The sequence below is a fragment of the Phocoena sinus genome, chromosome 14 (assembly GCF_008692025.1).
Source record: "Phocoena sinus isolate mPhoSin1 chromosome 14, mPhoSin1.pri, whole genome shotgun sequence".
Classification (NCBI taxonomy): Eukaryota; Metazoa; Chordata; class Mammalia; order Artiodactyla; family Phocoenidae; genus Phocoena; species Phocoena sinus.
Window position 1 is genome coordinate 19878979 of NC_045776.1, and position 25137 is coordinate 19904115.

A 25137-nucleotide genomic window follows, 5' to 3' on the forward strand; every position below is an offset into this window, starting at 1 on the left:
CCTGGTCTTTCTTGGGCGGGGAGGTTCTGAGCTACCTCCGCGTCGATACCCCGCGTGCCTTCCCCACCTCGGTCATGGTTCTGCGCGGCCGGTCTGCGCATATGACAGGCTGAGCTGGCTTCGGCCAGTTTCCCGGGGCTTCGAGACGGGACGGGGCGGGGATGGGGACCTGGGGCCCCGGCGGCTGCCGTTTCGGTCGCTGAGAGCCAGCCCTACAGCCACAGTCCTTCCAACACGCTCGGCCTCTCCGCTTTCAGAGCACCCCCTCCCCGGATAAGACACCGACTCGGCCGTGGGGGGCAGATCCCCCGACCACTTTTTTCCCTCCTCTTCAGGGCCTTCCCCTTCCCATCCCTGAGCCCGGCCTTCCTGGGTTTCCAGCCGGCCCCTCACCCTCAAAGCAGACGCGGGATTGGAGGAGAGAGTTTGGCCAGGGATGGGACTTAACAAACTCCTTGGGGACCTTGATTCCCCGGGAACAATGGCAGTGACCCAGCACGGATTGGGAACCCAGTCAGGCAGCCCAGAAACAGGGAGATTATACAAACATGTAAAGACCCACTTAACAACATGTGTGAACCTGTCTACGAGGCTGGGACGGGATATGAGTTGCGAAGAATCCAGTTTCAACCGAGTGGTGTATCGGAAAAAGATGCCATCTCAGTGTTGGTTTGTGTTTATTTTCCACTGACCCTATGGGTGAAGATATCCTTGACCATTACTCCATCTGAATATGTTCCAGCTCATCCGATGTTACATCACCAGGTAATACAACTGTAGTCTTGCTGTTTGCTCTTTTCTTCTCTTCACCCTCTCTAGCCCACTAAGCTTAACCTTCCCTTTTTTTCTTGGCAAATGAAAAAGTCCAGAAGCTACAAAATTTTGTTGAGTGGTTCAATTAAACACATGTTTATTTTGGCAGTAAGTAGTGCTAGTGATTTGAAAATGAGTAAGACACAATCCCTGCAGGAAGTTTACATGCTAGTGGTTTGTTCCAAAAATCTGCAATTTCTTGAGCCTTCAGTATCAAGTATGTTGCTGGTAGGAAATAAAGAACCGTGTTATATATGCTGGGACAAGCCCAGGTCAGGGACCAGCCAGGATTGTTAATGGCGTGACCTTAAAAACTTCGACGTTTTTATCCACATTCCACATAAGTATCTTTTTAACCTATTCTTTTAAAAGATAATTTCTTAAAGGTTCTTTTTCATTAACATTATCTTTAATGTATCTCTTATTATGTTTTTCCTTCATTGAGGAAAGATATATCAAATGTTTCCAAATGAGTACATAAAGTATAAGGACACTGAGAAAATATTAAGGAAATTATCAAATATATTTACCTAATTCATGGATCAAAATAATTCTACTTCCACTTCATTCCTTCACAGGTTGAAAGCTATGGAGATCTCCACAAGGATTTGGAGAAGAGTCCTAATAATTATTAAAATTCTGGACTAGATCTACTAGGAAAGGTGAAGTAACCATGAGTCTACTAGGAAGGAGAAATTATAATGGTTTACTAATGCTTTTCAAATATACATGTCAACTACGTGCTGTGCCTTGGCAGAGAACTAAACACGAGAAAATAGATTTATGATCCCACCTAAAGGCCTTTAGGTGAGAGCTAAGGAAGACGTGTGCTGATAATTAAACTTTAAGAAGATTTATTCAGGCAGGTCTTAGGAGAGTTTTTTTTTAAGGTAGATTTAAATGTGTCCATTTTAAGAAAAAAAAACTAACTTTTTGATCACCAAGAAGGGGCCTGACACTGTTTCAATCACTTCTATGTATATTAACTCACTTAATCCTTACAATGACCCCATGAGATAGGTATTACTATCCCCAATCTATAGAAGTGAAAATTAAAGTTCAAAGTTTAAGCAGTTTACTCAGAATGATAAAGCTGGTGGTGAGTGGCAAAACCAAGATTTGAATCCAGCTCTGTGTTGTCATATTCTTTCCACCACACCAGCCAGCTTCCCTTAATTGAAAACTGGGTGATGGGCCAAAGGACCAATGAGACTCCACCTTCCTGAGCTCATTCAAAGCAGAAACAGCATCTTACTCAACCTTTTTTGCCACATCTACCACAGTATCTAACCCTTAGCAAGGATTCAGTAAATGTGTTTGAGTTGAATTGATGTGAATTTGATCCTCTCTGAAGAGGTAACATTTAAGCAAAGACACCAATGAAGAGGAGTCAGTCCTCTGAACATATTGGGGAAGAACATTAAAAACATAGGGAACAGCAAATTCAAAGACCCCGAGGTAGGAAGTTGCTTGGTTGTATTTGGGGAACAGCCAGGAGGTCAGTATGAGTGGAGCTAAGTGGGAGAGAAGGAGACAGGTAGGAATTGTCTTTGGAGAGGAAGGCAGGGGTCAGATCATTTAGTGCCACTGCCACTCACTTTAAAAAGATGAATTCCCATTAACACATGATCAACAGATTATGCTGCTTTACAAGAGAAAGGAAGCATGATTTAGCTGTTAGAAATAACAATTTATTGAATAACTATTATGTGTCAGGCAAAAGGGTAAGACATTTAAGTGCATTATTTCATTTAATCCTCATATCAGTTCTACCAGGTTAGGTATTGTCCCAGCTTTACAAATTGAGAAAATGAGGAAAGAGAAATATGAAATAACATGGTTCACAATTAGTCTGTGGCAGAGACAGGATTTGACCCAGGTCTCTTTGACTCCAAAGCCAAAGTCTGCTCTTTTTACTATATCATATTTTCTCACTTGAAAGACTATGAATAAAAAGGGAGAGATTCATGCATGCATGCATTCCAAAAGTAGTTATTGTTCATTGCTATGTGACAGACATAGAAATAGTATTAAAATGTAACACGGCATTTTAAAAAATTTTGTATGATTACATTCTCATCAGTCATTTGTTTTTAAAACTTTGCAGGTAGATGGACTATAAGGCACTTGCCCAACAAACTGCTCAAGAAATTTTAGGTTACTATCAAGATACATCAGGCCGGAAAGTGGTTAAGACTTCAGTAAGAAGAGAAGTTAAATATGTTTCAAGAGTTTGTTTTTTAATGAGAAACAATTCATTGCAAAGACATTTTTAAAAATATTTTCTTCTACAAACCAAAAAAAAGTTTTTACGTTTGCTTCATTTTTTGTTTTTCATTTTTTCTGTATCTGACAGTTAATTTATTTGTGGATTTTTATTCCCCTTTGAGAAAAAGATAACTGTTTCCAGCAAGACTTCTAAGAAATTCCATGGAAATCTGTAAGTACAATCTCCTATTTACAATCATTGTTTTGAATTCAATGACATTGATGTATCTAGAGTTCAATGCTACTTCATTAGCTATAAAACATTATTTGATAGTGAACAGGAAGTAGAAATTAATTATAAAGTCACTTGTTTGAAATGTAAAATTAATAAAATGAGCAATGTGTACCATCTAATTTCCAAATCGGAAGACAATCAGAAAAGAAAATCACTTCTAGTGAATAATTCACTAAGATAGGAAATTTCCACTTCAAGAAATAATTACTATAAAATTAGATTGATATTTTCTTTCTAACAGTATTTCGTGGTCTTTTAAAACTTCACCTTTCCATTAAATGAACCACTTAAAGATAAAGTTTATTTTCCCAATATATTCCTCTTGCTAACATATAAAATTTATTCTGTAAGCTGCTTTTAAGGATATTTTTGAGGATCCTGTTATTTCAGATACAAGTACTCTAAGGGAAATTGTGCTGACATCTTTAACCTTCTTTTTAAGAGTTGTTCCTTTGTTGCTCGTGATATCACATTAATGCCATCAGATCATCATATGCTATTGAGAAAACCAAATATTATTTAGTTTATTTTTGAGGGGTAGGGGTCCACTCCTTTTCACTACTCTGTTTTGTGCTTATTGCTGTTTTTCTCATCTGACTATAATTATCTATCTTGTGTTTCATTTCAATTTTTTTACTGTAGGACAAAGCTGGTATACTTTCTCCTATTCATTTTAATAATTATCAGGAAGGTAATCCCTACCTTTGTTATCTAAATAATTAATGATTCTAATAGTGGCACTTGAAAAAATAGATTGAGCAGGGAGTGGGTAACGTCAAGCCCAGGCACACTATGGGAATAAACTTTTGGATGTTGTAGTTTTTTGGTGCCTTCCAGGTCAGACCAGTGTGGACAGCAACCTATGCATCAAAGAAACCTTGGAAGGTATTTATTCTACAAATACTTGCTGGGTACTTTTATACAAGGTGCTCTACACAATGCCTAGAGCCATTCAAAAAATAGCCTCAATAAGGCTGTTTTAAAGCTTTATTCAAATTTTTCATCAACGATATTGTACTCTTACATGCCATACTACGCAGACAAAAAAAATTGAAACTTTTTGCACTTGCTTTAAGAGAAATTTATACGCACTGCATACTAGTTTATTTATTAATACACAGTAATATCTTATCCCAAATCTTAGTGATTTAACAGACACTGTCTCATGGTTTATGTCATCAGGAATCCAGGTGTAGCTTAGCTTGGTGCCTGTGCCTCAAGGATTCTCACAAGGCTGCAGTCACGGTGTGGTCTGGGGCTTAGGTCGCATCTGAAGGCAGCTCTGCTTCCAAGCTCACTTACACAGTCACCGGCAGTCAGTTCTTCGTGGGCTTGTTAGACTGGGGACCTCAGCTACTTGCCAGCTCTAGGCTGGAAACCTTCCTCAGTTCTTGATGTATGGGCCTCTCCATAGGGCTATTCACAAATGCCAGTTTGCCTCCCTCAGAGGGAGGGATTTAGGAGAGAGCCAAAGAAAGAGCAAACAAGATAGAAGCCAGGGTCTTTCTGTAACCTAATCTTGGAAGGGACCACCGCCCCATCATTTTGGCAGTATTCGGTTTATTAGAAGTGAATCACTAGATCCAACCCTGACTCGGGAAGGAGATTACATAAGTGTGTCAGTACCAAGAAGTGGAGATCACTGGGGGCCATTTTAGAGGCTGCCTGTCACACGATGATTTTGGCAAACTCTCTTTTAATTCTTTTTTACAGTTGAACTGTAAATATCCAATAAATATCAAGCACAGCTTCAAAATTAAGACTGCTAGAAGATACACAAATCTCAATTTTGCATGCTTCTTTTGTCAAGCACAGCCCACTGATCCTTCTAAGTTTAGCATGTTTATGTACAGAAGGAGAGTGTGACTGGAGCAGTTAATATTTTTCAAAATATCTATATTATTCTAAATCAGCTGGGGCAGATATTTAGGTTCTTCCAAAGGAAATCAATCTGAACATGTTGATCAGGTCGGTCTGCCTCAGTCGAAACGTTTACCTCCCCCAGCTTGGAATGAGAAGAAGGTGAGATTGCCGTCAAATAAATCAAGGGAAAAAGCTAGGGAAGCTTAAAATTTTCCAGTACTTCAAGCTTCACAGTTTTATTTATAGGGTTATAAATAATCAAAGCAAGAAACATATGCATGTTAATTTAGACTGGACAACCAAGTTGTAAACATTGCACACTTTGGGGATATGTAGCATGGTCTAATATGGTTTGCCAAGCTAGTGTCTGGGAGAAATTATCCTTCAAAATGCCCTGTGGGAAAAATGGGTTGCATTGTCAAGTTTTTCAAAACACTCTAGACTATTTTCTCTTCTCTAAGGTTTGGAGAAGTCCTAAAGTAAAGACATCTGTCAAACTGTAATTCAGACTCTTCCAAATATTTTCAACAAAGAACATGACTGCAAAACATTGACCTAGATAGATAATGGGTCACTCATCTCAGATTTGGATTCTAATAGAAGCGCTAATTGACTAGGTATGTACGGAGAGAAGTGATTTATTTTTCATTATCTCCCTACTATCATTCTCTCGCATCTCATGGATTATTTCAGTAACTTCCTAGTGGATTCCTCATGTGTACCTTTACTCAACTACATCCTATTCTTCACACAATGGTTAAAGTAGATTTTTGAAATATAATTCAGTGTTGGCCCCCTGCCTAAACTCTTCTAAAGGCTTTATTATGCTCTGCAAGGCACTATCTGGCCCCCACCTACCTCTCTGACCTCTCCTACCACTGCATCTTTGCTCTTCTTATGCTACAGCCACGTAGGACTATTGTTGGCACGAATGCACATCTCAGAGCCTTCGTAGTTGCTCTTTTCTTGCCTAGCGTGCTCTTCACCCAAATGAAGGCTGATGTCATTTTTGTTTTCAAGATCTCAGCTTCATTGCTTCTCTTCAGAGTGACCTTCCTGGCCAATTGGTCAAAGTTCTCAAATACACCAAACCACTGTTTACTACCCTATTCTGCTGTTACCTTCTTCATAGCATCTATCACTAGATGAAATTTATCTTCTTCATTTGTTGTCTTATTTATTACGTCTCTCTTATTAGAATATAAACTTGAGAATAGGAACTTGAACAAGAAGCAGACTAGAAATAAACTCTTGTTCATCGTAGTCTCCCTAACACCAGAACAGTGTCTGTCACATAAACACTTAATAAGTATTTCCTGAATGAATTTATGGACTTTAGTTATGTTATATTGGCTGCCAAATAGAAAGAATTTAAACGTATTTGTTTCCCTTATAACTACAGAACAACAACAACAAAACCTGAAGATATTTTCTCAGCACTTGCACCTTTTCTTATTAATTTCCCACCCAAAAAGCTCCTTTTGTGGTTAGCTTTGAGCACTTGCCTATATGCATGAGAAGGGGGCCAGTTCTTTGGTTGGAATTTTTTTCCTTTCTACCCTCAAGAGATGAAATACAGACCTACCAAGTTCAGCTGACACATTCCCCTATGTTCCCTATTAATTCCCCTGTTAATCTACTGTATGTCACACACTAAGCTAAATAATTTCATTTTTAAATTTAACCCATATATCCCACAAATACTTTCTATTGCCTGTTGTTTTTCCTGTGTATAGATCACACTTGCCATGTTTCTCTGCATGCCTGCCTCACAGTTTTCTTGAAAACTGGACATTTTAGGGAATTCCCTGGAGGTCCAGTGGTTAGGACTCTGCACTTGCACTGCCGAGGACGCAGGTTCGATCCCTGGTCGGGGAAATGAGATCCTGCATGCTGCATGGCTCGGCCAAAATCAATCAACCAATTTTTTTTTTAATCCTTAAAAAAAAAGAAAACTGAACCTTTTAGGTAATATAGCAACTCTGGTTACAGATCCCACCTACTCACCCAGCGCTTCTTATTGCTTGGGCATTTATTTGTTTAGTGATTTGTCTGGACTAATTCCATGAAGTCTGTTTCCCCCCCCCCCCCCCCCCCAGTCTGCAGCCTCAGATATACCTGCCCTGATTTTTGTCCTTGTTTTTATCTTTCAGCCTGGCATCCTATAGGTCATCCCTAGGTTAACACAAGCCATTACTGGTCACAAGTTGCGCTTAGCACCCAAAGCCAGTAAGATTTTTACCCTTTACTGTCAATTCTGTGTGTGGCTTGGAAACTGTTTTCACAGTTCAGGGAGTTTTGTGGTTTTGCCTTGCATGTAGCCAGGGGGCCGGTAGCTTGGAAGTTGTGTCACGAGTCATTCCCCAGAGGACATAGCCTTGGAGTGCACACATTCTTCCAAACCACCAGCGATGAGTATGATTTTATTTTAAAGTGGTCAGAATAGCTTATTGCTCGGTCAGTGATGACTCAGAGATTATGCTTAAGTCTCTTGAGCCAGTAAGACTTCAGCCCTTCGCTACTTAATCTGTGTATGGCTTGGGGAATGCTTGCAAGTCAGTGAAGCCACATATTGGACTGATTGCTCCTAAGTAGGGGCAGCCTAGCATATCCAGCATGATTTGTCTGAGTAAGGACAGCCTAGTACAAAGCTCCCATTGCTTCTCGGTTAGGGACGGCCTGGCACATCACTCTGAATGTTCCTTAGTAGGGGCGGCCTAGTACACCCACTCTGATTTCTCCTGAGTGGGCAACCTCGTATATCTAGCCTCATTACTCTGATTAAGGGCAGCCTAACATTCACTCTGACTGCTCTGAGTAGGGACCTGTGCACTAATTCACTGAAGCCAAGTAACACTTCTACTCCATGAGCAAGTGGGTAGCATAGGGGAAGGATGGTACCATGACTTTCTCAGTTTGCTCCTGTTATTCTAGGGGTGAGGGGCAATTGAGGCCCCAGGATTCACATTCTACTGTGCCTTAGGCAAAGCCCTCACCCTACCAGTGAGATCAGGGTGTCAGGAAACCCTAGTCTTCTGAGCAGTGCATGCGGGGAATAGAGCTTCTACAACATGAGCTGAGAGTTTCGGTGATGAGAGATGTCAGTGTCCTGCTGATCCCAGGATGAAACCATAGCCCTAGCCTGGATCTCGTGGGGAGAGAGAGCCCCTGTCTTCTAGTCTGCACCCAGCTGGAGCAGAGCTACCGTAGAGGGAGGGGGGTGGCTGGAAGGAGGTTGTGGCTCAAATGCTACAGACTCTGACTTTTCCTACCTAGATTTAGTAGATTTTCTTGAATAAATGTTTCTTCCTTTCCTGTGTGCTGTTAGGTCAATTTCTAGGGAATTTAAGTAGTTTTTAAAAGTAATGTTCACCAGTTCAATGACTGTAGAAGAGGGTTTCCTTAGCTCCTCACATAGCCACTCTGGAAGTCCCACTCCCAACTCTAATTATCACATAGGAAGTGCCAAAAATAAGATCACTAAAAAGCCTATCATCTTACAGGTGCTTCCCCAGGTTTATAATTTCTAGTATGTAAAAACAGGCACTTTCCACTGTTTTTCTCCTCCCTTATCCTCCTAGTTTACTGTTCAGCAGTACTCATTCACAGAAGCCATAAAAGGCTATAAAATGATTTAGAGATGCATGCTCAAATTAGCATGTTGGAACAAATGCACATTTACTAAAAGGTGTTCATTGCTTCATGAAATGATGATCTGTAAGAAACATAATTTCATGTATCAATTATCCCACATACCAGCTAAAGCTTGTCAGAAACTGTGAGAGACAATAATTAAAATATTTTTAATTTGACTTGGTCACTTTATTCATAATGAGCATGAAGCTTTATTATAGATCTTAGTAAAATATCCAAAGAACCAATCATTTTAATGATCAATAGATATAAAAATAGAGTTCTTAGATTCAAATATGACAAAATTGATGTCTCTGAAGAGTCTGGAACACAGTAGATACCGAATTGCTCATTCAGTGATAGATTCAATTATTCAAGACATAGAGATGTTTTATGTTTTCAAAGAGGCATGATATTTACATATTTTTTAAAAGCCAGTGACTCCAATACACCTCTAACTAGTGAATTAAGATAAGGTATTTTTTTTTAAAGATAGATTTTATTCATTTTTAAAAACTTGGTTTGTTTATTTTTGGCTGCGTTGGGTCTTCGTTGCTGCCCACGGGCTTTCTCTAGTTGCAGCGAGCGGGGGCTACTCTTTGTTGAGGTGCGTGGGCTTCTCATTGCAGTGGCTTCTCTTGTTGTGGAGCACGGGCTCTAGGCGCACGGGCTTCAGTAGTTGTGGCATGCAGGCTCAGTAGTTGTGGCGCAGGGGCTTAGTTGCTCCACGGCATGTGGGATCTTCCCGGACCCGGGCTTGAACCTGTGTCCCCTGCATTGGCAGGCGGATTCTTAACCACTGTGCCACCAGGGAAGGCCAAGGTAAGGTACTTTTTAACTAGTAACCTACCCTCTACCCAAGACACAACTTTAATTATATTTCATAATCTTATAGGAAGCAAAATAAATAATTTCTGCCTTGCAGTCATTAATACCAATAACTCAAACTTTTCTCACCTTTACAAATGACTGGAAAATGAACAATTAGCCATTGAGTAGACAGTCTAAACCAGGAGTTGGCAAGGTTCAGCAAGGTATCTAGACTTATTTAAAATGATGTTGTTCATTCATTATATTCAGTTATTCATTAATCACTTTCTTGGTGCTGGTAGTATAGTGGTGATCAAAACAAAATGCATATACTTGTAAAGCTTATAATCTTGACATTCTCAAGAAAAAAACCTCTTAAAGTTAATTTTTCATTATTTTATCCAGCAGATTTGCTCCTCAAGGAGTTTTTAGTCTTTGTAAGAGAGAAAAGTACATAAATACCTATAATACAAGGCAGAGTGGGATGACTATCATAAAAGACTCAATGTATGTGAAATAATAATGGCTAACATGTATTGAAGAGTTAATACATGCCATGTACTATCCTGTAAACATATTAATTTATTCAGTCCTCATGACAGCCCTATGAGGTAAATATTACTCTCTCTACATATGAGAAACCCAAGACTTTGAATAAGTAACCTGCCTAAGGTCAGATAACTGGTAAGAGCTAGAATTTGAAAACTGGTGGGCTGACTCTATATGCTACTCTCCTAACATTTTAATTTTATTGCCTGTGTGTACTAGCAGCTATGAAACATCAGCAAAATCAAATATTAAGTATCTCAGTGTAAAGAACTATGCAGATACAGGTGTAAAGTATTATTAGAATTATTACAAGCCAACTTCAATTAAGAGAGTTTTTAATAAGTTCCTGTCTCTTTTAGGGAGCTTCTTTCAAATGTCAGGGAGGCTCTGCAATAATATACGGGTATGATCAGGCCCTACACATGTGTGGAAACTTGATATGTAACAGATAAGGCATTACAAAAAAATGGAAAAGGATGAACTATTTATAATCAATTGTGCTAACATAAGTGATTATTTATATGTAAAAAGTAAAATTAGATGCTGACCTTACACTATACACAAATATCCATTCCAGGTAGATTAAAGTCCTAAATATGAATACAAACTATAAAATTGTAGAAGAAAATGTATGAAAGTAGCTTAATGATCTTGAAGTAGGGAAGGATATCTTGTAGAAGACATAAAAAAGCACAAACCATAATGGAAAATATTGGTCAATTTGACTATGGTAAAGTGAAACACTTCTGTACCAAAAGAAATAAGTGAAAATTTAGGCTGTAGCCAGAGATATAATATTTGCAATATACATAATTAATAAAGGATTTTAATTAAAAACATAGAGAACTTCTATACTAAGCATTTAAAATATTATTCAAGAAGGATAGCTATCCACATGCATAAAATTTTAAAACAAAGTTTTGAAAGAGAAAAGCAAAATGCTTTTGTAAATTATATGTAATGTGTGTACTGTTACTTAAAGTTAAAAATCGAAACTTCCTCTCCAAAATAGAAGAAACAAAGCAGCTGATGCCTAAATGTCCTCCATTTCAATATTGTCCATCCCTAATTTTATCATGAATAACTATGAAAGGGTTTGGGCAAACCTTCCAAAAAGAGCTTCAGTCATTATTCCCCTTCTTACCTTGATTTTTTTTTTTTTTTTTGCTTTCTGTCTCTTCAACACTTATCAAACGATATAATAATTTTTTGATTATATGTCTGAGTCTCTGCTAGGCTGAAGTATATATATAGTTAACCCTTAAACAACACGGATTTTAACTTCGTGGATTTTTTCTTGATAAATACATATTACAGTACTGCAGGGTCTGCAGTTGATTGAATCTTTGGATGTGGAATTGTGGATATGGAGGAACCACAGATACATAGATCCGACTCTAAAGTTATACACGGATTTTTGACTGCATGAGGCTCAGTACTGATAACTTTCATGTTGTTCAAGCGTCAACATAATAAATAGTAAACGTTTGATCACTCAGTCAATAAAAGAATGCTATTAAAAGATTAAGGGTAGTCATTATCAGTAAATATATAGTAAGTGCTTAATAAAAGATACCTAACTCGATGTTAGTTAGAAATACAAAAAGGTCAAAAACTCTTTATCCTCAAAATTTACAATATAATTAGAGAACAGATTAATTAAAAAAAGCAATCTAGGGAGGTATATACAAACCCCTTAACAATAGTTTTGTGCTTAAATTTTAACTGTTTTATATCTGCCTTCTTTTTCAAAGGACCTGATAATTATTCAGGTTGTTTTGTCACTGTCTTCTATAGAGTTTAATAATAAGCTCTTAAAAACTTTGTAGATCTGAAGGAAGGAAACCTTACATACTAAGAAAATTTTAGGATATCTCAGAGAATACTAGGGACCAGTTGAGCTTTTAAAGAGAGACTAACATACAAAAAAATAAGTTTAATGACTTACTTGTTTACCAAATCATAAAAACAAGGTTCAGAGGAAGAACTCTTCATAAATATAACAACTATTTTCTGTAACAATAACATTTAGTTTTTACCTCACTTCCTCCAAAAATTTTAACTTTTTAGAGGTTTAAAATTTTGATTTTACCTAAACCTATCTCCTTAGTTTAGAAAGAATGATTAACAGAGAGAGAAAGTATGGCCAATATTATTCAGATTTCATTTTCATTTAACAACCTACTGCTAAATAGTGGGTTTTAATCCAGTTTTCTCACATTGTCCTAACTTCATTGGTTGTGATAGCCCAACCCAATTCTATTGATGGATTAACATAAAGATTAGTTACTTCTCCAAATCTTGACATGTGAAAAATAAATGAAATTCAGAAGTCAATGTCTATAAATGGAGTTTAATTGTAACACAAGAGTGCCCATTATATATTGTCTATGGCTGCTTCACTGGTACACTAGCAAAGTTGAATAGTTGCAACATAGAACATGAAGCTTGCAAAGCCTAAATTATTTACCATCTGGCCCTTTACTGAAAAGCTTGCTGACTACTGCTTTAGACCATATTACATCCTTCAATTAAGAATTAAGGCCGCGGGCTTCCCTGGTGGCGCAGTGGTTGAGAGTCCGCCTGCCGATGCAGGGGACACGGGTTCGTGCCCCGGTCCGGGAGGATCCCACATGCCGCGGAGCGGCTGGGCCTGTGAGCCACACCTACTGAGCCTGCGCGTCTGGAGCCTGTGCTCCGCAGCAAGAAAGGCCGCGATAGTGAGAGGCCTGCGCACCGTGATGAAGAGTGGCCCCCCGCTTGCCACGACTAAAGAAAGCCCTCGCACAGAAACGAAGACCCAACCCAGCAAAAATAAATTAATTAATAAACTCCTACCCCCAACATATAAAAAAAAAAAAAAAAAAAAAAAAGAATTAAGGCCACAAGATATTGCACAACCACACAAACTTCTCATCAATTACTGTTGGCTTATGATAAATACAGTAGGTAAATGTTTATGAGAAAGAGTTTAGAAAAATTCTAAATGAAAGTAGCCCCTTTAAAAAGACAACTATGGAAACATTATAAACAAAATTTGTAGAAAAATGAATTTTTAAATAATTTATATTAATTATTACAGTGCATATTTTTATAAACTGGCTACTTCCAATTGAATATTAGTTTGTTTTTTTTTTTTTTTTTTTTTTTTTGCGGTACCCGGGCCTCTTACTGTTGTGGCCTCTCCCATTGCGGAGCACAGGCTCTGGACGCGCAGGCTCAGCGGCCATGGCTCACGGGCCCAGCTGCTCCGCGGCACGTGGGAACTTCCCAGACCGGGGCACGAACCCGCGTCCCCTGCATCGGCAGGCGGACTCTCAACCACTGCGCCACCAGGGAAGCCCGAGTATTAGTATTTTAAATTGCTGATATTACCTTCAAGTTTTCTTCACATTATTTGCTAAATTATTGTGCTTTATACTGTGATAGCATTATATTTTCAACTTAGACTAAACTTATTAAATTTTGAATTTTCTTTATTTTGTTAACTATAGATATCGTGTTGAAGGAATAATTCCAGAATCAACATCTAAACTATCTGATTTCCTCTACAAACCTGAAAACAGGGTCACATGGGACAAATCATTGAAAATGTACAGCATGGTACAAAAAATTGATTTGGTAATTTACTGTTTAATATTGGACTTTCACTGTATGAGTACACTTAGTTTTCTATCTTAGTGATTTGAGTTTATTAAATCTGTATTATGTGGACACTTTGTATTTTATAGGTTCAAATCAAGTTGAAATTTTTATAAAAAGCTTAAAACTTCCTTCTTTATTAGTCAAGAGTTCAATTCCAATTACCTTTATTCTGTTTTAAATGAATACCACATTCTGAACTTGGTCAGCTCTCCTGCAGATGTGTGCCTTCGGTTACTGAGGGGACTGAACTCATGGATTCACCTCCTCCATTAGGTGGAATAAAAAGATTAAGCATGCCTTGTTGATGGGAAGTCAGTAGATTTATCTTAGTCATAATACACTAGATAACAGGAACATCGTAGACACTTACTGTAAGGACTTAAGAACAAACAGCATGTGACTTTTTTAAAGAGTAAGTGTGAAATAACATTATATTGTGGTTTTAGAAACACTTTCAAATACATTATCTCAGAAATGAAGAGGGAGAATAAAAACAGAAAAGAAAAATATAGGTAATGGACTAGAAATCTAAAGTCATAGAGGTGAGAGAAAGAAAGACAGAATGCAAGAGGCAAATAGGGCTTAAAAGGGGAGAGAAGATCAGGGTGAGGTGAGGGTAGAGTGAAAGCTCAGGAGGAGAAAAACATGAATGAAATGAGAAAGACTGTTAGCTGGTAGAAAGAAGGAGGAACAGGAAGAAGACAGGAGTGGGGTGAGGGATTCTGAACTCTGGTACAGCACAGTATAGGTCTGACACTTATTAAGACTGCTAGTATGTAAATTATACCTCATAAGCAGCTTTTAAAAATTGAGTCCTACTGTTTGGCTAATAATAACTTTATTAGAAGGAGCTGGTAAATGTGAATGTTGGAGTAATGCATACTTAAACAGTTGCATTTGTAAAATTCCACATCACTGAGTCTTTGGTTCTTAGGGTCTCCAAGCTGCATTTCACTCATCAAAACAAATGGCCCATATATCTGCCATCACCTTATCATTTATTTAGAACTCTGTAGGTTAACTTTACCGCCTTTTATTAAACTGATTTTGAAATCTGGGATGGGGGTGAGATTGTAGAAAAGCCCAGAAAGGTAAAGCAGTTTCATCTTGTAGAGAGGCCTTGAAGTTCTTATCCACAAAGAACGCCTGTCCGTGACCTTCTTGGGATTTGAACATGGCCCATCACAAATGAAAATCCAAACATTGGACTGTTTCATTCATGATTGTATGATACTAATTATACAGTTTCAGTAGCATTTCAGATATTTCTGCTGTTGCTGCAAGTCAGCTGTAATAATGGAAAGTATACTAGATTTGGCATCAAAAAACTTGAAAACATAGAGGAATTTTGTGATTTGCCCAAGGTCACCACAGCCAATGTATGGTATAACCAGGACTTATACCTGATCTCCTCATTCCAAATTTGATGCCTTTTCCAGTATACCACAGTATCTCTGAATCACATTATACTGTGAGAAGAATTAGTCTGCCTTGCAGTGAGTGTTTGTAGCATTCACTTCCAGGGGTGCATTTTAATTGACTCATTCACCCCATTGGTGAGGAAGGGATTCCTGCTCTAGGGTTATGGCGGTGGTTAAACACATGACACCAGCACTAGACAAATGAGATCCACAGCACTTTGTTAATCCTTAATCACAGCCCAGGAAGGACTGCTAAGACTTTGTTAAATTAACATTTGTTAGTGGAGCACAGGGTTCCAATAGTGAGCCAGGTTCAACAAATGACCACAAGAGAAATTGAAATAGAGAAGTTCATTACTCACAGGTCGAGGAGGAAGTGTACAGCACGCCTCAAGGGCCCCATGTGGGGAGGTCAAGGCAGGCTGCAGACAGAGGCAGGACCTGAGGCACATGCCTTTATTAGTGTCTGTGGGTGGAGTGCTTTGGGGTTCCTGGGCTAAGCCCAGATTGATCAATTGGAACCAAAAAGAGCAGGGTTTTGGTAAGCTCCACAGGGGGGCATCTTACCTAAGGTGCTCACAAGGGGAAGGCCCTGGGAAGTGGGAGAGACAGTTGATCAGAAGTGCTGTTGGGGAAGTCATATCAGGAACTTACATTTGCTTGTGACTCTGAGGGCTGTTATCTGGGGGTGTCCTTACATGAGAGGACTAGTGTTAGTTTAAGGCCCCTGCAGGCTGCTCGGACAAACAAAACGGATACTGAGGCAGCAGTACCATGGAGTAGCTTAGCTAAACTCTCAAGGATGCACCATGTCATGCAGAGTGATATGGGAGTTGCACTCAGGAACAGAGTGAATAACTACGGGACGTGCAAGGCAGGCTTTGTAGTATCAAGAGGTTGAGGTGACCCCTGATTCCTGCAGGAGGATCTGATTGGTTGTTGGAATAATTCTGCAGGGTAGCAGGGAACTGAAACGCACTACTCAGGTATAAGTAGGCATTGTGTCTGATCCTGCTGATAAGGAGGGTTGTTGGACTAAGGGTTCTTATCTGTGGGAACAGAGTGGGGAGAGGAACTTGCAGTTAGGCCATTCACAACCCTCCCAGTTTTACCAGATGTCAAAGCAGTGCATATATTGGCCTTTAATTTTAGGCCTTACACCACAGGCTGCTAAGTCAATATATTTTTCAGAATATATTACCTAGTCAGTGTGGGGTAGTAGACACAATATTGTACTGGAAATCCAGGTTCTAGTTCTATACATATCTCTAGTTCTACATGTAATTTAATGTTAGGCTTCAATTTCTTCATCAAAAAATTCAAAGGTTAGATAATATCAAGATTCCTTTCTGACTCTGTCACACTTATGATTATATTAACTCATGTTAGATATATGATTTGCAAATATTTTCTCCCATTCTGTAGGTCACCTTTTCATTTTGTTGATAGTTTCCTTTTCTGTGCAGAAGCATTTTAGTTTGATGTAGTCCCACTCGTTTATTTTTGCTTTTATTGCCTTGCACTTATAATTATACATCTAATAACACTGAAAATGCAAGTTGACTTGGTGATAAATTCTTAAAACCTCAAAGCCCTGCTTTTTCCAAATACAGTCCAACCTTATGCAGTTTGTTTCAGGACACATTCATATGTCATACCATCACACAAAGTTTTGCCGTGGGCTCAATATCCCCCCGAGACTTTATCGACTTAGTGTATTTGAAGCACTGCGAAGGGAATATGGATATTATCAGTTGTAAGTTGAAACATTTTGCCCACACTTTGGAATTACTGTGAGTCATTAATAAATTTTTTTACTTTTAACTCACAGTTTGAAAGAAACAATATTTTCAATGAATTATTTTTGTATTTGCTTAGTGAGGCCAATAAATGCATGTTAATATAGATAAGCCTGAAGTTTTACCTAATTCTAGAGGTGCCATTTATATCACAGTCAATGATTATGGCATCTCCTGGCCTTTTTGCAGCATATACCCTGCAGCACTCAGTATAGATAGATACTTGCAGGCTAAAACGTCACAGCATACATTATAAAACTACTAAGAAACAAAATTGATCTTTGGATACATACTTTTGTATTTAAATTACATAGAATGGGTATATCTAGAAACTGAAAAAACTCATGAATAAAATTTCAATAGATAGGTGTTTTCATAAATGTGCTTATATTTCTTTTAAAAACTGGAGGTTTTGATGTACCCTTATCCACCCCCCACCAAAAAAAAATGTGTCACTCTGTAAAATACAAATACATAACCACTTCCTAATTTGCGTTATTCACTTAAAACATACCAGTTCACACCCCAAAGATCTTCGGACTCCAAGAACTCAAGATAATTCATGGTGAAGGGACTTCGGTAGGACAATGGCCTAGAGCCCTTTTTTTCCCTGTAATTCAATTTAATCTCACTATTCCTATGTGAATAGTTTCCCCTACTGTAAACTACTTGGGGAGGGACAGTTAAGTGTTGTTAATTATTATTTTCCAACAAGGTTGCAGTTACTTTGATATATCTGTAGGACTCTTAAGTTTCTGAGTCCAGGACTGAGTCATTGCTCTGCTGAGAGCACTCATGTGCACAGTTGGCTCTCTTGCCCATACCACTGGGGACTGCTGTTCATCACTTTCACATATTCGTCTCGTATAGTTTCATATAGTTGTCATTTAGTCGTCTCATTTTTAAATGAGGGCACATAAAAACTTATTCACTGCCTATAACACAAAATACTGTCCATTTGAATCATAGATCTGTTATTATCTATATTTTGAAAGCATTCAATTTGTATCTCATTTTTAGTGGTCAGAGGGAAGGTAAAAAATAAGTGTGGAAGATAAAATCAATAAATAATCAGTCATTCAGTGATCACTACTGAATTTGCTTTAAGTGATTTTCTTTGAATGAGTTTTTGATGATTACTGATAGTTTTCTTCTTAATGTTTCTGTTGCTGTCTAGCTTACTGTGTATCTTGCTTTGAGCTAAATATTTTGCATGCATTTTCTCACCAATGAGGAAACCGAAGTTCACAGAAATCAAGTTACATAGCTAATAAGCAGCTCAAGTCTTTCTGATTTTCCAAAATCTGTACTAATTACCATACTATGTGCCTCACAAAAGACCCATACTTGTTTGTGGAATATAACAAAATTTTTAAAAATAAAGACAAATATAATCTCCATATTTTAAACAGTGAAAAAATATGTTAATATCACTTCTGGCAGTACCATTTTGCCAACATAATTGGCTCTGTTAAGATGATGAAACAGGTCATGAAAATGGGAAATTGATTCCACCACATTTGTCTCCTAAGCTAGTCCTAAGCTAGTGCTTAACATTACATTTCTACAGAAGTGACTGCTTATGTTAAAATCATACAGGAAAATTCTCTGACAAAAGCAGGGTTCAGTTGCACAGAAAAAACAAACAGTTGCACAGAGTAAACAAATATATTTGGAAGAGTATATATAATTATCATAAACATAATCATGATCAGATCACCTCCCTTCTAACTTCACATACAATATGCAGCTATGCTGCATAATTCCTAAAACAAATTCTACTGATTTTTAATTAGATATTGAAGTTAGCTACAGGGAATTGGCAGAAAGGGGCATTTAAACTACTTCTATTGACAGACCAAATAACTACATCAAATATTTTATTTTAAAAATTTATAAACCAAAACATCTATAAACCCACTATCCTAATAGTCTCTTTCTTTGTGATTTCTGCTTCAAATCTCAGAAAGTAATTGAACAATACTTTTAACAGTTTTTCCTGTATGTGAAAGATAACAGCATCTTTCAAAGTTCTACATGAAAAAGTGTGAGAGGACAATAGTGATCATACTGATATTCTTTCATTTTTGGCCTGTGTACACATTCAAATGTGCAAACATACATACGTATGTATAAAACTAATGTCACTGCTGATAATAACTAAGTTAAATCAAGTGCTATATCATACATTTTTTAAAATATGCTACTGGAAACAGAATTTTTCATCTTTGTGGAATAAGTTTCATTTTAATTTTTTTTTAATCACTTAGCTACTAGTGTGGATTTTCCAGCATATCCTCCATCTTCAAATTATATCCGTGGTTGTAACCATGCTTGTGGCTATATGTGTTCACCTCTGCAAGAGTAAGTGTTATTTCCATATATTTATTTTTTAACAGTTTTTTAGTTCAATTTGTAATTTGTTAACTAACTCACCAGAAATATGTTCTGGTATATTCTGTTGGGAAAAAAATTGCCCCAAATACAATTTTTAAAATAATTTTTAAAGTATTTTTGTCTTAAGTATAATCAGAATGGATAATTCCCTATAAAGTATGATTTGAGGTTTCTGGCACTAGTCACATATATACAAACATCCTCACCTCCTCCTATTAACCTTAACCTGATGTTTTATGTTTCTCCATTAGAGTCACTTATGTGAATTATTAGGGAATTTTTGCAAATTAAAAATAAATTCGCTAGAATTATAATGCAGTTACGTTTATCAGCAATGAATGCTTTACCTTGAATAAATTCTTTCCAATGGACTACCTACTGAGAACAGATACCTGCAGAATGAGCCATCCAGTAAGTAAATTCAGAAAGGGAAGAGCTGGAGAAATTAGAGATGAGTCACTGCCCACAGGTGGCCAGCCTAGGGATAAGATGGTAACATCCAATACACATAGTCTTTAAATGCCTATATATTAATTCAATGTATATCATTCTACAAATTCGTTACATTTTAATTTTGGGTAAATGATTTTATATTAAATAAAAGATATCGACACATAAAACCAGGTGTAAAACTTTATAGTGGTCAGATATAAACAACTCAATATGAGAAAAATATTTTTGTGAAGGAAGTCAAAATAAAATTACATGTAGACCCATACTCCTTAATATTTTCTCTACTGAATTAGAGAACTAAAAGATATTCACAAATATTTACATTAATGGACAGGATCATTGATGCAGATGATGATGTTGATGACGATATGGCCTTTCTGCCCATCCATCAGTTTTGTGTCTATGGCCAGGACTTTATTCTCCACAGCAGGAAAGAACAAAACAGGGAAGGATTATTACTCCAAATCAGCTAGGTACATCAGCTGCTGGTGGGGACTCTAGTTGGGAAGCTACACAACCTAAAGTGTGCTTCACAGGCAAAGTCCCCTTCTTGCACCTTGTCACCGTTCCCTTTCCACTGCAAAAAGCATAGGACAAAAGCTCTGATTAAGATATCCCATCTAGGGCGGAAACTCTGCCTAGCATCCTGCTGGAGAAGGGTACTGACAAAAAAGTAATTTTGTACCTTCTCTTTCCATGCAGCCCAAGTCCTATAGTAAACTTATAAAACATATTATCTGTAGTAAAGGTACTCTACAGTAAATGTTGGAAAGGCTTTGTTAAGTGTGTAAAGCCCTAGTAAGCTCAAATAGAGATTTAAGACTATACAAACTGCTACTGAGCCCAGCCATTTGACACAATGTAAAAATAGTCTAAACTCTGCATAGAGAGGGTGTAAGAATATAGACACTCACAGTTTGTTGGAGCAGTGGTCTTCAAACCCCCCAAGAGAATTTTGTAAAACTGTATACTGCCTTGCACATTTTTAAGTTGATATTAAAATTTTTCATAGCATTATATTAAGAGGGTGCAATGTCCAGCATACTCTAAATCCTGACATTTAAAAAAAATGGTTATATCACCCTTCTAAGTGCATCCAATGGAATCTAAATACCATAACAACTTGAAACCCACCATTACATTATCAATTTCAAAATACATATAACCTTTAACAGTCAGAAAGTTTGTGTCATTTCTTTTCTTTTCTCCTTGATCCCATATTTTTACTTTTTCCCTTGCATAATTTTATCCTAATAGAAGATATCTTATGCTTTGGGTTCTTTTATTAATCACTATCTATCTATTTTCAATCATACCTCAGCAAAAATAAGTACCTAATTTTTAAAATTTGTTTTATTTTCTATGACCCCAAGTATCTAAATGTTAAAATATATATATGTGTACTGGTTTAAATTGTTATTACTACACATTGATAAAAATAAAAATATATTACATAATTGTTCAATATAAAAGCAAATTGTTGGGCTTCCCTGGTGGCGCAGTGGTTGAGAGTCCGCCTGCCGATGCAGGGGACACGGGTTTGTGCCCCGGTCCGGGAGGATCCCACATGCCGCGGAGCGGCTGGGCCCGTGAGCCATGGCCGCTGAGCCTGCGCGTCCGGAGCCTGTGCTCCGCAACGGGAGAGGCCACAACAGTGAGAGGCCCGCGTACCGCAAAAAAAAAAAAAAAAAAAAAAAAAGCAAATTGTTATTGGAAACACATATTATTAGCAAAACTTAGCACTTACTATGTGCCAGACACTGTTACAAACAATTTACATATACCAAGTAAGTCAATTATTTGATCCTCACAATTACCTCATGAAGTTGGTTGTATCACTGTCCCCATTTTGCAGAAAAGAAAATGGAAGCCCAGAGAGATTAAGTAACTTTCTCAGGGTTACACATAGGCAATAGCAAAGCTCAGCTTCAAACTATGCAGACTGGCTTCAGAGTCCATGCTTCTATCAATTACACTAATTTAACTGTAAAAAACATGGGACAAAAATGCTGATCTAGATGTCCCATCTAATAGAATGAGACTGTCAAGTCTACTTCTACTTTGCATTTTTATAAATTAAGCATAGGAAACTTTGTTCACATAAATGAGTGAATTAAAATGGAGAGGGTGCAACCCTAGCACTGTCATTCAATCCCTTGAAATTCTTCTGAGTTATGTGCTGTGAATTACATAGTCACCTATAATCAAAAATTGTTTTTAACGTCCTATCAGGTGACAGCTCAATTAGATCCTTACATTTTATTGAAAGCAAAGAATTGACATGACTTGGTAAGGTTTTATTACCCAGTCATCTGTCATTCACTTTCTCAATTCACTTCCAATAGATTGAATTTTCCCTTTAGCATCTCAAAGATTTTTATATGCCAGAGTAAAGCACCTTGGTACCATTCAGTATTACTCAGGGGGGAATGACAGGCATCCCTTGGTTCTGTAAAGCAATAGAAGGGTGGTGTGAACAGGCTGGTGGCAAGAGAAAAGCCAGCATCTCCATCAGAGACGTATTCTCAGATTAGTTTAAGGAAAAGTTACATGGAAGTTAGAGATTTGAAAATTTATTCCCTTAAATGTTATTCAGTCCCTCATACCCCTTGGCAAGTCTTCATATACTTTAGTTTGAAGATCACTGGGTTAGAATGTAAAATACTACAGTCTTCTTGGAAGGCAATTTGGAGATAACATTTCATAATGTTAAATGCACAAAAACTTTGACCTAGAAACTCAATGTAAGTATTTATAGAAGTGCAAATGGATACATTACAAGGTGCTTTATTGCAGCTTTATTTATTTATTTATTTATTTTTTTTTTTTGCGGTACGCGGGCCTCTCACTGTTGCGGCCTCTCCCATTGCGGAGCACAGGCTCCGGACGCGCAGGCTCAGCGGCCATGGCTCATGCGCCCAGCCGCTCCGCGGCATGCAGGATCCTCCCGGACCGGGGCACGAACCCGTGTCCGCTGCATCGGCAGGGAAGCCCTATTGCAGCTTTATTTACAGTGGCAAAAAGTGAGAAACAACCCCATGACGGTCAATAGAGGACTGGTTAATAGAATATGAAATACCATGTGCAATCATGAAAAACAATTAAGCTGATCTATATAGATTGACACAGAAAGAGGTGCATGATATCATACTAAGAGGAAAATGAAACTAGTTCCAGAAAAATAAATATGTCTCATTTTTGTAAAACCAAGAATGTACATGTGCATATATGTGGGGTACATATACATATATGTACATACGTGCTATCTTTGTATATCCATAGACAATAACCTGAAAAGATACAGTCAAAGTTATAAATAATGATTATCTCTGGTGAACAGAGTGAGGGTGAATTGTGAAAATGCTCTATAGTTTAAATTTTCATAAGCATATTACTTTTATAATTTTAAAAAGTCAATAAAATGACAAAAAGGAAATGATAACTAAAACTGAAGACTTTAAGATATAGTCTGACTACTTAATATTTTTATGTAAAATATTTATGAGTGTGCAAATCACTCTACATTTTGTCCTTCCTTCCTTCAGTAGCTGTTTACACTGTCACAAGCACTATGTGGGCAATCACTGGCGAATAAGACAAGCTTCCTGCTCCTTGTCTACTTGTACACTCCATACATAAACTTAAAAATTCTTTATATTTTTCAACTCTTCCTTTGTTTACAGGAACCCAGCATATTCCAAACTAGTGATGTTTGTCCAGACAGAAATGAGAGGAAAATTGGCCCCATCAATAATTGAAGCAACCATGCCTTCCAATTTAGTAAGCTTCCTCCTCAATGTAAAGGATGGAGTAGAGACACAAAATCCCATCAGGACGTGGATGTCATCATAATGGGCATTCGTCATTCCTAAAGAAGAAATGAGGCCATTTAAAATCATGCGTGGCAGTTAACTGCCTTTTACTTCTAAGTCAATATGCATAAATACTGTTACACTGTTCTAAACTGTATTCTTGAACAAACTACTAAAGGTACTTGGTGAAAATAAGAGCTCATAGTTGTACAAGAGAAGCATTAAATATAGTTTTTAATCTCATATAAGAATAATGTAAAACAACAAGTGTTCTTAATGCACTTTTATCTTTTGCTTTTTTCCCCTGGAAAATGCCCTGCAAGAAAACATCAATAAGAAAGCATATACAGGCAGAGGTCAGCATTAATTAAAGATTAAAATATATTTTAAATTGTTTTTCTTTCACTTACTGCTTAAATTGATAACTGTAGGAAGCATGAACATAAAAATTGAAAAGAATTCCACCGGAATGTTTGACAACTGATATCTGGAATCTGCAGCTGAATCATGAATCAATTTTTGGTCTGGCCAGAATCCCAGTCCCTTCCTCCCAAGTCCTTCCTCATAAAACTAGAAGACCTGCACTTACCACAACAGACAAGCATAGGAAGACTCCAGCGTAGGTGGCAAGAAGAAGGCGAACTGGCCAAGGACCTGGAGACTTGAGGAATGTTTTAGCAGCGAGTTCTCTGGGTTTCCTTATTGCCATCCATATATTCCAGACAGGGCGCTGCCGAAGCCTCCAACCTGGAACTGCTGACAGGAAAGAAGAAAAAAGAGAGGGGGGAGGCTTTAGGAAAAAGCCTTCTCCTCCTCGCCATAGGAGTGCCCGCAAACAAAAGGGTGGCCCCGCAGAACGCCAGCCAAACATCAACCTAAAAGCTGCACCTACCCCACCGTGTGGGCAAAGCAGAGCGAATCTTCCACCCCACCTCATCTCTGCGCCGCAGAAGCACACGGTGGTGCCTGGACACCCCCAGCCTGTGGTGTCGGCAGGGTTGAGCGGGGAGCTCATCTTCCACCTTCCATCCGGCAGAGGCAGGTATGGTGCTTTGATATCCCTGCTGGGGTAGTGTTAGTGGGATTCAGTGGCAGAGTGAGCTTCCACCCGCACCTGGCAGCAGCAAGATTTAACCAGCTAGGTCAAGGAAGAGCTAGTCGCCAGTCAGCTTCCCTGATCCTTGGTGCCACCAAGGCCCAGCACGATGTGAGCCTCCATCCCCACCCAGCATCAGTGTTTTGCCCTCTATAGTGTGTTGAATGGTGACCCCCAAAAGGTACATCCTTGTCAAATCCCTGGAACCTTGAATGTGACCTTATTTGGAAAAAGGATCTCGGCAGATGTAATTAAGTTAAGGACCTCAGAATGAGATCATCCTGGATTATCAGGCTCTAAGTCCAGTCACAAGTGTCCTCATAAGAGATGCACAAAGGAGAGA

At 38.0% G+C, this 25137-nt stretch overlaps 1 protein-coding gene across 1 annotated transcript; it reads left to right on the plus strand.

Annotated features, from left to right (window-relative positions):
• Positions 1-23769, plus strand: STARD6 (StAR related lipid transfer domain containing 6). The gene is given in 9 exon segments (XM_032654034.1): positions 1-765; positions 1392-1475; positions 2921-3014; positions 3204-3253; positions 13666-13792; positions 16876-16993; positions 19307-19400; positions 23570-23701; positions 23703-23769. Coding segments are annotated over 7 exon segments (678 nt in total). The 5' UTR covers positions 1-765; positions 1392-1475; positions 2921-2924.
• Positions 23770-25137: the final 1368 nt, after the last annotated feature.